General features: G+C 41.2%; 1 protein-coding gene across 2 annotated transcripts in view; it reads right to left on the bottom strand.

The window, feature by feature from the left end:
- The window catches only part of Ptx1 (pituitary homeobox homolog Ptx1), a 71,590-nt gene extending 60,680 nt beyond the window's left edge, over window positions 1-10,910 (bottom strand). Inside the window, exon 1 of one of the 2 annotated variants that reach the window (XM_078181297.1) lies at window positions 10,034-10,910. In XM_078181297.1, coding sequence (XP_078037423.1) covers window positions 10,034-10,319 — 286 coding nt within the window. In that variant the 5' untranslated portion in view covers window positions 10,320-10,910. The remainder of the gene's footprint in view (window positions 1-10,033) is intronic. The other variant, XM_078181298.1, reaches the window with a different exon arrangement.
- Between the last annotated feature and the right edge of the window lie 3,173 nt (window positions 10,911-14,083).

Below are 14,083 nucleotides of genomic sequence, written 5' to 3'. Positions count from 1 at the left end.
TAATACAACAGACTTTCGATTTAACCCTTTCGATACGAAAGCCGGATATATCCGGCGTTCATGCGATGACCCGTATAAAGAACAGAATTTTATATCTCTTAATATTAAAGCTAGAAGCAACACTTTTTGTTTAAAAAACACTGTTCTATTGAGCACAGTTTTTATTTAACCTTTAGGACAATCTTCGTGTAAAGGAGGACTGATCATATGTGAATTTTCGGAGCAGCGGCTCGTACAGCGAGAGTGTCATGGCGGATAAAGTGCTCGTACCGAAAGGGTTAATATAAAATTTTAGTTACGTAATTAGAAAAATATAAAACGACGTTGAATTATATATATTATAATTATATATTACAATTATATTATAATTATATATCAATTATATATATTCTAATGATATATAAATTATAATTATCAAATAATGCTTACCATATAAGTCGGACGACTTATAAAGTGAGGTTTAAAAGTTATAAAAATGAATATTTTCAACATTTTGATTGCTAATTTTCTACCTCTACTATTTAATAATATATTTCAAGAAGTTTGAAGTATTAAAAATTATTATTTGTTTATAATCGATGTCGTTTTATATATTTCTATTTTAAACGATTTTATGATTTCTATATAGTATATGTTTGTTTGCTGCAATTTATCCGGCCAACTTGAGTATGAACAGTTACGTCTAAGATAATTGTAAATATAATTTGTTATCTTAATCTATTAATGCATCTGAAGAAATTTGTAAAATTAGAATTGTGGTTAATGTTTTCTATATTATATTAATATTAGCTTGTAAATGAGCCGAAAATGTATTTTAATATTACAAATATTTTCAGATGCGTTCACAAATTAAGGTAACAAACTATATTTACAAGTATCCTTAATACATAAATTTGACACTTGAACTGTCGAAATTCCATTAGGATTTTTAGCCATTTCACTGTATCTAAAAGGACATAAATAACCTCTTTCACATAATAATGACTAAAATGCAGAATTAATGAATTTATCACAAACATATTTAACTTGCATATATATTACCAAAACCCAATACCAATTGCATTATTTCCATTACAGACTCGGTAAAAAATAAATTAAAAACCATTCCATTTCCCCTATCATTCCAATTAACTTCAATTTATCCACAAAAGTAGACAGCGACTAAACTAACCGTATTATTAATTACAATAACCAAATTATTGAATCATTGTACTCCTTAAAAGATAGAAAATATTACTATTGCATTCTAGAAGATGTGCAAACATTAACCTCACTTATTATAAATTGTAAAAATCCAGAATTCCATTAATGCCATCGAACCTCGTTGTAGTGTTTCTGTTATTCAGTTATCCTTATTATAATTACAATTCAAGAGTGACTCTAGGTAATTCAAAGGGTGACTGAGGGTAATTTAAAGGGTGGATCGTCTTATTTCGGGAACGCATTGATCTGAAAGATCGAAACGCCAAAGTGTCTGCGGCGAGAAGAGTTCCAGCGTGGCCACCCTGGGGAGACCTAGCGGCTAGCCGAGCAATTTGTCAACACCATTAGAGGAAGGCAACAAGGGTTGACTTCGGCGCATCTGCCAGGCTCGATCACAGAGCCGTCGCCATAATAAAGGGGTAGTTAATGACTACCGGGGGGGCTCGATCGGGAAGCCAGTAGAAGCCGTATGCCACCCTGTTGACAAAATATTGGGATATTGGCATTGACCGAACGGGATAAAAGATTTTTCGAAGGGTTCCTTTCTCCTGATTTGACCACGAGGAAATCGCAGTTGGATTTAGACGTAGGATAAACGTTCTGTCACTGGTCCATGGGAAGGATTTCTCATTAACCCCTTGATATACTATTCTATTGATATACCAGTTATTGAGATTAGATATTTTTCAATTACAATAATTTCTTAGAAGGCAAAGGAAGTTAATGTTTATTCGATGCTAAAATTGACTAAAAGTAGTTAAATGTCAATGATAAGTAATTAGAATTTTATTTCAGTTTTAAAGAATAGAATAATATGCATACTTAATGAATTATTGACGTATATTATCATATGATTTCTTAAATATTAGATACCTTTTATGATTAATGAAATAAATAAAGTAAAAATAGAAACTGAGATCCGATATTACTCGCATCCGTTGTTGCGAGGACAATAGTTTAAACAAAGAAGATCAACTAACGATTTTCGTCTGCTGAAAGGGACGGCAGATTGTTGCAAAAATCGAAGAGTAAAGAAGCTTAAGCATTGTCGAGTAGGCGTGTTCTCAATTTCGGTATTTTTCTGTTAATTATTCTAGTTTATAGTTTCTCTAATTTTAAACAAACTTATTATATAATATATTTCTACATTACTATTAGCAATTTCCAGCACAAGTCGTTAAAGTACGGTAACGAATTAAACATCGTATGTTCCTCAGTGTTAACGGGATATTTTAATCTATAGTACTCAGAAATGCGATTCCTTCTTATTTTATTTTTAGGAACAATAATATTTTTTAGTAAAAAATTCAACCACGAATTTCTGGTTGGGACCTGGGTATTTAAATACAACCTAATTTATACATACTCTATTACAACCTGTGTATTTCTGTCGCGTGTTTCCGTTCGGTGACAGTACTTCTACGTACTGGATTATCGATGCGGAAGGGATAACCCTTTCAGCGCGTAAACGGATGCCTATGCGACGTTAACTGGACGAATTTACTAAGGTTTACGAAAAAGCTCATAAAAATCAAACTAAGAACGATATTTAAAAAAATTCAAAATGTAGCGTATTGAGAGAGGAAGGGAGAGTAATATAATAACAATTGTACTTCGATACTTATTGAAAATCGTACGAATAACAACAATATAAACCACGATAGGAAATATAGAACCAAGTTTCTCTTCTACAAACGATATTTATCCTAATCATCGTTTGATCAATTTCATATAGGTTACATAGAATGAAATATAGTATATAAGTACTTGATTTTCAATAATTTTGAATAAAATAATCAAAGTTGTCTGATGTCTTAAACAGATTGCGATTACGGCCCCAATAAACTACTCCGTGTCAAGTTTCTACCTTATCTCTATCCAGCGTATACAAAGCCTCGCCACCGATCAGCATAGAATATAACAAAAACAATATTTTCAATTGTGTTGCAACGAACTCGAACCATTTACAACGATTTTTAAAGTGATTTTGAGACACAAATCTCTCGTGACGCGCTAATAAGGCGCCGACACATGCGCAACTATATATCGTCACTGACACTTTTCACGAGTATAGCGAACGACGATACATCGTTGTTCAACACTAAAAGGGTTAAGGGAGAAAAGTGGTTGATTTTGTAAAGAGCGGAACCGGATGGCTGCGGTCTCAAAGCGGGAGCTGCCGGCATACGGCATGGCACCGGGACTGAAACTGAAACGGGGATAGGTGGGATGCCATTGGAATAAGATCGGGTTTAGCCGCAGTGTCGGGTTCGAGCCCCGGATAAGTCTGCCTTATCCCGATAAGCCGGTGAGTTAATGAATCACAAAACAGGTGGTGGCGCCACTGAGAGATTGTCTTCCGTCCTCGACTTGCCCGGTACGCGCATCCGAACTCTTCTCCACGGCCCTCTAATTTACTTGTTCCTCTGCGCAGAGCAGCCTGACTGATACCAGAAAATTTGGCTTCAATGTTTGTTCACGCACTCGTTGCCCCGTTCTTTATCTCCAGCTCGACACATCGGCTCGTTCACGGAGCATTTTATTTGAAATGAAACACTATGCCGGCCCGCGGCCCAACCAAGCCGCATCGAACCGCCTAGAATCGACCGACGATAAGCACCAATGGAATCCTACTTGATTCTAATACAGTGTAGAGTGTTCGACAACGAAGACAGACTATTTCCTAGCTATAGGTTTGATAAGAAAGTATTAAGGTTTCTCACAAGTTCCAAAAAATCCGCGACATAGTGGTCACTAGATAGTGGATGACACTAACATTCCCAGGACAACGGTATATAAGAGCCAAGTCACTGGAGACGAGACTTGGATTTTATATGAAAATGTGAATCGAAAACGCATTTGGTCCGAGGAAAATCGACCTTCAACTATTGCGTAGTCAGGACTTGATCCGAAGAAAGTTCTTTCGTACACTTAGTGGGACTGGAAAGGTGTAGTGTACTACGAGCTTCTTCCACAAGGTGAAACGATCAATTTTGCAAAATATTGCAATCGACTGGATATACTGAAAGCCGCCGTAACCGAAAAACGGGCAGAATTGGCGAACCGACGAGGTTTCGTTTTTCATTACGACAACGAAAGACCGCCATGTTGCGTTGGCCGTAAGACAGAAACTCTTCCAATTTGATTAGAATGTTCTACCTGATCCTCCTCACTCCCCAGACCGATTATTATATATCCCCTCCATCCGATTATTACTTGTGTCTCTCGTTAAAAAATTCTCTCCGTGATAAATGTGAGAAATCCGAAAACGAAATAGAAACGAAGCTCGATGAATATTTTGCAAGTAAGTCTCAGCTGTTTTGTAAAGAGGGCATAACAAGGCTTACTGAGAGATGCAAGAAGGTAATAGAGCAAAAAGATTCGTATAGGACAAAATAAATCAACCTTTAATAACAAATATCGTCTATTGATTTCGCATTAAAAAGAGGAAGAAACTTATGGAACAGACTAATAGTTAATAGTAGTACATTAATAAGTGAATAGTAATTAATGGATAAGAAAGTTGTTCGTTGCAGATTTATATTTTGTATATATTTAGATGTCTATTCAGCTAATTGCGCAAAGATGCAGTCTTTTAACACTAAAGCTACTACCACCGATCAAGTAAACAATTTTATATTTTTTATTTCGTAGCTATTGAAGTTATAAAGCTGTTTTCAATAAAAATTGTTGAATATATATTTCTTTACCCAGGTATACGCTATCATAACTATTATAAAAAACTGGAGTAACTTTGATCTCGCGAAGTTTATACATTTTTGGGCATTAAGGATATTTAAAAATGACAACGTATTGTTTTCAACCGTTGATTCATTAATCCATACTTTTTGGAATTAATGAACAAAAGTTTTATGTTACATAAATCATATATTATGATATCTAGATTGGAAACTGGAGAAATGAGTGCTTCTTCAATACTTATAATAGAAAATAGAGAAATACTGATTTTAAGATATCCACAACGAACAATTTTCAATTTAAAGTATATGCGATATTCATTTTTATATATTATTTTAATACATGAAACAATTGTTTGAAAATAATGTATAGGAGTCACGAAGATTCCAACAATTTATTTATATGCAGAATGATCAACAATCTATAAATAAGAACCTAAATATTCCTCTAAGCATAAATGTTGGTACATTCGTCGTAATTAACATTAAACCTGCTGAGGTTCGAAAGCAATTGACAAAAATCACCCCATAAGAATCACCAGATCGATGTTACTCAAGTTATTACAATGTTCATAACAGTGTGTATCTAAATAAAGAAATATATTCAACAATTTTTAATGGACATTGATATAATACAATTTAATGGACATGAATATAACCTCAATAAATATGAAATAAAAATATAAAACCGGTTACTTGAACAGTTATGGAACTTCATTATTTAAAGCATTTTTATGCACGATTTGTTGAATAGAAATATAAACTGAAATAGCGTTTCTGATTTTCAAGAGAACGTCTAATGAATTTTTAATGCAAGTATGAAATAGGTCGTCTACATAGGCGTTAACTCGCGTGCGCCGAGCGGATCAATTTAATACGTCGAGTATTAAATGTGGTGCTAACATAAGTGGTACTAATTTTTTACTGGCTTCGAAATTCATTTCTACTGCGATATATTCGAACAAACTGAATTTTTCTAGCACATTTGGTATACGAAAGAATTAAACTATAAGTTTTTACGATAAATTTTGTCTTTCTGTATGTAGTTTCATTTTAATTAAATCGCTATCATTTCCCGGGGATTTCTGGGGTTGATTTATGCTACCCGACGCGTTCTCTCGAAAGAAAGTCCGTTTATCATCGCAGAGGTACATAAATTGGTATCTAACAACTTGTACCTACCATAATCGAGTTGCGCAGAAGCTTATCTCTTTAACTCAATGTCAAGCCTGATGCCACCCGTGGCACGAAATATTAATTTAATAATCACCTGAACATTGCGAGAATGAAATATTTGTCATCGTTAACTCAATTTCTCAACGATTATACTTCGTGATATACTTTGTATGTTTCGTATGCACCTGAAAATCATTTCGTCAAAAATGATTCCAGACTAGTTAGCTTGATATCTTTGGAAATGTTTGAATATACTACAGGAAGATAGTGAAATTATTTCTAGCTTGAGATACGGAAATGCCAGAGCCTGAAAATTTCAAAACTTTTGAGAAGAATGCACTGCCACTATATTACATATAGATCTATAAATATATAATACGTTGCGAATTATAATAAACTTTTTCTAACCTTAGAACATCCTCCTTCCATTTCTCGACGCAAGTGACATCGCGAGATTACGAATGACTTAAAACAGTATCTTGACGATCAAAATATTATTTATTACTTCCAAAATATAAAATTTGAAGTACAACACGAGTTGGAGAGATCAGGAGAACCTCAATGTTCTAACATTTATTAAGTCTTTACGAAACCACATCTTCACAGTTGTATTTCTAACGTTCTTTACATTTGCAGACAATTTCAAAATGTTGTGGGACCATTGACAACTTCATGGAGTCGTTTTAGGGTTAAATAGCGCAGGCTAGCAAATATTAATGGTTATTAGATTGCGAATTTTTTGCGAGATAAAAGTTTCCTTCGAATTCTCTTAATAGTTGTACAGCATTCGAAATGATGTAAAGAATCCTGTTAACTCCAACCGTAAGTATATTTAACAAGAAATAAACAAATTGTACTATACTACATTAATGCAAATAACCCATGAGGATATGTTCTCTATAGCAGATGAACCTCTTTATATCAATTGTAACAATGAACTTGCAATTAAACACTTTTTATTAGTTTACCTGTCCTAAAATAATATAAAATTGTAAAAATATTCAGTATTATCAAAGAATATTTGGACGACTAGAAAAATACAAAAAGAGTTTTGCGATATCTAGAAGAGACCAGATTGTTTAGCGAAATTATATGATAACTCAAGGAATCTATTAAGAAAATAATTTAATATAAGTAGATAATATAGATACTATAATATAAATTAATAGAATAATAACCTAATGAAAGAGGAATTCAATGCAAATACTATTGTATACAATATATCCTAATCGGCATACACTAACCTACAACTGTAATCCCACGAGTGGTCGCTAATTGCTATCAAGCATATGCGACATTAATAAACAAGTCAGGAAAAAACACGCAGTGTTAAATATTACCAATTTCGTCCGCTAGCATTCGGAAACGAATCAGATTCGGATAAACAGTGGGCCAGCATTACGACACGTAAAATAAATTTTAGTTGAATGATTTCTTATCATCGAGACGATAAATTTCAACGTCGTTACCTGAATCTTAGTCAAGCTCGTTTCTAATTGCCTCTACAGCCATTTCGGGTTCTCGAAGAAATCTCTCTAATCGTTCCACAATTCCCACAGTTCTATCTGTACCGTTCTTTTGTACTTTCTGCACTAATCCACCTGTCTGAAAATTCGTTCGATTCAAATATCCAACTAAATATCCAACACACTGATATGAAGAGTGGGAACAAATCAGCAGATAAGTCGCAGATAGAACTGTATCTATTCGTACCATCATCGTCGCATGTAAGTGCTCGCTTGACTCCCGTCGTAACAATACCAGCGAAGGACTCGTAGACATAACCTAAACCTGGAGAATATTTCGATCGCGTCCGCGGACACGTAACCGATGCATTCAGACGAGAACAGGTCAATAAAATTTAAAGAAAAACTGGTAAAATGAGGATGACAGTGGTCAGGTGAGTGCGCCTGATTCGTCGAACGGTTGGTTTTTGCGATCTAAAGGAATTCCGCGATTGCATTAACAGGGAACGAGTCCGAAATTTTGTTTGCCGCGGCGTATCGCCGTTGAAATAACACGATGGGCGCGGTGCTTATCAACGCTATTCGTACTAATGTTTTATCTGTGCTCGGCTGGCACCTGACAAGAACCGACGTACAATGTTGCTTTATCGCACGAAAATGCTCAACGGTATTGCAACGAAATAATTCAAACAGATTCAATGTCGATGGAATGTCATGACAGCGCCGTTTCCGTTCTAGACTATTCCGCCGGACAACGTCGGGAAACCCGATCCAGGAAACAAAGAGACATTGGACTATCTGAGAAACTAACCTATCGGACGAACACGATCGGGAGAGGAGATATCGTGATAATTGTTGGATTCGAACTGCTCGTATTAGCGTAGCCTCGCAGTTTCGGCGATAATCGTCGAGGTTCGGTAGGATTCGTAGGCTTCGGAAACAAAGCGGCGTGCGTGGAAATTCGCTGCGTCAAGATTTTCTGAAATTGTTGCGCGATAACGGAAACGACGCAGTGCGCGATTTCAGTGCAGGTACGCGGCGAGTATTTGTCGGTCGGACGGACGGCATCGATAATGTCGCAAATAACGAAATCACACGAATCGACAAGCTCGTACAAGCGATTATATCGCGATAGACGACGAAGGAGGAAGCAACGATTCTCGTATCTCTTTTAGATCGACACACGGATAAAAGTAATTATGCTTGTGACACCTGTAAGCCTCGTTAACACTGAACATAACAAATAGTCAAACTGACTGGTCTACTTTATTTTATAAAACTAGCAGGATACGATTTATTTAGATTCTGTAAAGTTTTCATGGCTGCAATTGTCGCGATTAAGTACTTTATTCGATCGTTTCTTATGAAAGCGTCTTTGTAACTTTTATTATTCTAAAATGAGACACCAGTCATTCGACTGCGTCAGGTTTACCGTTAATATACAAAATTCCTTGCAAAAGTCATCTCCGATTAAACAATGTCAAGTAATAACAATAGATAAAAATCGTCAAAGCGTAATCAAGAGATTATTATCGACGTTCTGGTAGATTTTAAAATTCTTCAGTCTGAACGCTCCTTTTAGTTGCAATGATTTATGAATTTTAAAATCCGAAACGAATCGCGATAGATATTTACTAGACGACGTATGTGGATGATGTATTGTTTTAATTATGTTCCTATAGATCTGTCGACTGTTTCAACAAACTCGTAAATAATTTCCGACTGGAATTGCAAGCGCCGTCTATTTTCCAAGTGGATTGTAACGAATATTTGGTCGATTTATCATCGTTACATCAAATCTATTAATTCCACGGCTCAACTATTAAAATCATACATTGCTCTTTTAGCACATCCAGCCCATAGACAACTCAAACACTCGATTATTCACAAACGTTGTGTTTAATTGGAATAGAATGCAAAGTCACAAATCGTGTATGTCGTATGAGTTTACGCGTATTCTAAAAGGACGCGCGGCGGAATTTATTTCCGGATTTTGGCTGCCGAATTTCATGGGATAGCGTAAGAAGTTTGAAACACGGGGTTAGACAGAGTGCGCCGGGATAACGGAGTCGAAATTACGAGCATCCTAATAACACTATGATTGTTACGTTCTCTATACTTTGATTTATATTTCTGATATTTTGAACTGAAATTATGGAATGGTGAGACGACGTTTCTTAATCTTGTCTTTGCGCAAAGCCAGGAAATAAGATTGTACATTTGCTCGAAGTTATCTCGATTCAATGGACTCGAACGATACAGCGTGTTCCGATGATAAACGTCATCGTAGATCCGCGTTGCTAAAGCGGTCCTCGCGCAAGGATTAAGACAGTCTATCCGCGGAGAATGAAATCGATTACACCTGCACGCGGTTCTTGCGTTTCGTTCGTCGTTTATTTAGAGAATCGAGGAAAGAATCATCGACTCCGTTATCGCGGCGCACCCTGAGAAGCAAGTAAGCGTCCTTTGGTATTGTGACCGACTCACCACGTTTCAGTTTTTCCAACGGTTCGTGCAACTGATGAATGGAATTGTGGCCCATGGAGGTGTCGTGGTGCGAGTTCCCGTGAAGATCAGGATGGTGCATCGTTCCTTGAAAGTGGTCACCGTGAAGGCCGGCCATGGCTGACGTGGCGGAGGTGTGCTGATGATGCTGCACCGATAGACCGGTTGTCGATCCCGTAACGAGATCCTGAAGCAACAAATCCGCGTTGCCACCGCCGACTCCACCCCCGGCGAGTTCGAGGCTCCCCCCGCCCCCGTCGCCCCGCTCCATGCTATAGAAGGTTAACGTCGTGTTGACTGATCTGTACAACGCGACGCAGGATCAAGCCAGGCCTTCGTATTCGTGTGTCCAGGTATATCGGAAGAAATCGGGCGAAACGGATGCTACGGATGCTGGTCTCAGGATAGCATTCGCCTGTCGCGCACCCGTGACGGAACGTGGTCTCTTTAACGGAAACGAGGTTCCGGCTCGATTCGTCTCGTCTCGACGATAAGACGGCTCAACACTGGGCGACGGCCGTCGGTAGCGGACGCTCGGTTACATGGATAAGGACGCTGGCGTTCGAGAGCCTTCAACAAACTCGCTCGGATCGAGCGCGTCTCGCCGGCGATAGGACCGATCGCGACTCTAGAGAATCTGCTGTTGTCGTCTGTCCGTTGTTTTCGGGCCCCCTCGTCATAGGTTCAGTTGACATCAGTGCTATCGGAGCGGGCAACTCGTCAAAAGGAGAGCTCGAGAATCCAGCGGTGACCGTCGCTGCGCGTCGAGCTACGTTGCTTCGCGACCGACTTCCTGCGGCTCTTCAACACGTACGCGCTAAGGATTCGTCCGGGGCCTGCGGGAATTGTTTCCATGGATCGGTTTCGAACGTAGCCACTGGTTTACCCCGATCCCCGTCCCGGCTGTCACGTCTGTCCCGTTGAAGGACCCGGCAGAGCACACGTGCTCCAGCACTTAGATACAAGCAACTAAGAAATCAGATAACCGCGGATCGACGACGGACGGCCGACGACGGCTGACGACGCGTTACGTAAGGATCAAGAGACGCGACGAGAATAGTGGGAGACTTAGAAACACCCACAATGGAAAGTAGGTTAAACGGCTCGCACTACGGCCGAGCTAGGCAGCGGATTCGATGAATTTCAGTGTACCACTTTTGCAGATTGATTGCTCCGTTCTCGGGGCTTGCACGCCGATGGAGCGACGGTTATCTTGGCAATGTCAATAATCACAGGGCATTCTTCCAACGGTCGAGTCAACAGACATGGAGAGCGACGCGCAGTAGAAATTCACCGTCCTGAGCACAGAATCCTCGATCCGGCGTGCCGGGTTCCTCAGACTTCGCCGAAACTCTCGGCAAATGATTTTCACACGATATCCTGTCACCGCACTTTGTTTTGTACGCCTGGAACAATATCACTTGCGTTTAATCCTCTAGATCACCACCGAATGCGCCGCCGATGACACCCGAGAGCCCGAGACAGCATCAACACTTCCGACGGAGTATATTGGTCACTGGGACGCGATCGTTCGCGAACGTTACCGGGAGCAGACTACTTATCCACGCAGGGTTGCACCACACGGCCGGAGCGATATCCCTCCGTGAAAAGTCACCACGAGGATCGGCCGACACCGCGATCACCGGGAACGTCGATGGTGGACGTCGTCGACGACGGTGCGCTCGTCGTCGCTCGCTCTTCTTACCTTGGCGGGCACGCGGCCGTTGAGGAACGACAGGAGCAACAGCGAGAGAGAAAGAGAAAGAGGGACAGACAGAGGAAACGTAAGAAAGCGTGAGTGGTGCTGCAGGTCGCGGTAGTATAGTCGGTTTTCGTAGTAGATGGAACGTGTAGTGGCCGCGCGTCGGTAGTAGGTGGGTCCGCCAGGCTTAGCCGGTTGAGCCTTTCGGACTGCCTGCCGGCTTAAGTCTCTAAGTCGGTAAGCCGAGCGGATCTAGTGGTCTTGGCTGGTGCACTGGCTGCCTGCTATCCTGCCTGCCTGCCTGCCTGCCTTCCTTGCTTGCCGGGCGGCCTGCCTGACTGTCTGACTGCGCCTCTCCCTGGCTCGCTCGCTCTTACTCCCCTCCATCCGCTCCTTCTCTCTTCCGCTCTCCCACTCTGCTTTTTGTTATCTCCCTTCTATAGACCACCGTCTCCCTCCCACCGCTGCGATTTCTCACATCCTCGCGCTCCCTTCGTCCCTCCAGGCGTACCCCTACCCGTCCTTTTTCCTCGCACGTTCCCCCCCACTTTTCCACCCCAGTTTTCGTTCCCTCTCTGTCTACCCTCGTCGTCTTCCTCTACATTTTCAGGCTACCGCGCTCCGTCCCACCGTCCTACGATCTCCACGCATGTATCTCCTCGCTTGGCCCCCCAGTCTCCCCTCTCACCGCCAGATTCGACCCCTATCGCACCCCTACTAGCCAACGTGGATCTCTCTCTCTCTCTTTCTCTCTCTTTCTCTCTCTTGTGTGCGCCCCGCCGTGATCTCTCACACCGCCGCCTTCTCTTTTCGTCCCGCCGCGGCGCGCTCCGCTCGAACCAGTCACCGATTCGCCTATGTTCGGTATCGTCGGCGCACCTCTCTCCGTCCATCCCTTCCAGCCACTCTGCTGCCACCCCTCCAACGTCCTCGGCATCGCCCCTCCTACGTACACACCGACGCGAGCCGACCCGTCTCTGCTATCCCTCTCGAGCAAACGAACGAAACGCACGCAGCACACGCACCCTCTCCACAGTATTTCCCTTTTCCTCTTTTTGTCCTCTTTTCCATACTCCGCGCGAGCTTCGTCTACCTTCTGATTATTGTTTGTTTCTTCTCAGCGACGTTTGTCTTGGTTCCTCACGCGCGAGCTTAATCTTCAACGCGCCTCGCCGCCGCCGCCGCCGCCGCGACCGTTCCTGCGCGGAGAACGCAAATAGATGCAGCAACCCTTCCGTTCGGCACTCGAACATCGAGCACAGCGACTTCTTTGTTCGACGAACGCCATTTTCGAGGCCGCGTTCGACTCGATTAATAAGGAGGTCCAGATTCGGCGGATCTAATGGCACCGCCATTATTTTTCTCGAGCGTTCTAAAAGCTTCTCTATACGCGCTAGAAAATCTCCCAAGATACACCGCGACTCGAGTCGAGTGCATGCCGTTATCGCTTGTCTTATCTATCGGGGCAAACATCTATCTTGGTAGACTAGAGCACTCCTGTGCTGGGCGTTTCAAATTGACCGAGAGGTGTGTCGCGCGTGTAACGTATAGCTTGTCAAAATGGGGTCTTCGCTGTGCTATCGAATCGAATTTCCTATTGCTCAACGTAATTGCTGCGCCACTACTCCCGGCCCTCTACGTGCGCAGCTACGTCTTCCGCCGCCGGCTTTATCCGTATCGCATTCGTCGGGCTCGTAATTGAATTTTTACAAAGAAAAATCAGACGGACACTCGACCATTATCGTCGGCTTTCTTTTTTCATTCGCTGCAGATTATTTCGACGAGTATCGGACCGCGGCCGATAAACGCCTCCTTTTTTCGCCCTCCGCGATTATCGAAGGCTGCGATCGCCATGGTAATCAGATCGAAAAAAATTCCATGTGTCAAACATTATTAATTCGAGCATTTCTAATCGGTATTTTATCTGCGCGTCTTATCGCCTTTCGATGACATTGTTCCACAGCTTAGCCGAATGTGTACCTAACGAACGTTCAGATTTCCTTCGGAATCAAGCGGCGTTAGTTTAACGAATCCTGTCAACTGTGCCATTTGTCTACGTTCTATTTTGCATCTTCTGTTTTGCAGAAATTCTTCTGCGAAAGCTTCTTCGACATGCTACGCATTCTTGCATAGTAATCGATGCCAATGCGGTCTCACCGTGGCGCAGATCTTTTACGATTCTTTGGTAAACGAACGCTGACTCGTTAAAACAATATCGGCAACTTTTTAGCTTATTATTCGACGCTTTGATCTATCTGATCTACGATACGTTCGTTACCGTTGACTTTATTAACCGTTACCGTTCGTTACCGTTGACTTATACTTAACAGCTT

Source organism: Augochlora pura, chromosome 5 (genome assembly GCF_028453695.1).
Source record: "Augochlora pura isolate Apur16 chromosome 5, APUR_v2.2.1, whole genome shotgun sequence".
Lineage (NCBI taxonomy): Eukaryota > Metazoa > Arthropoda > Insecta > Hymenoptera > Halictidae > Augochlora > Augochlora pura.
Note: the sequence above shows the minus strand (reverse complement) of the source record. Positions and strands in the feature narration are given on the sequence as shown.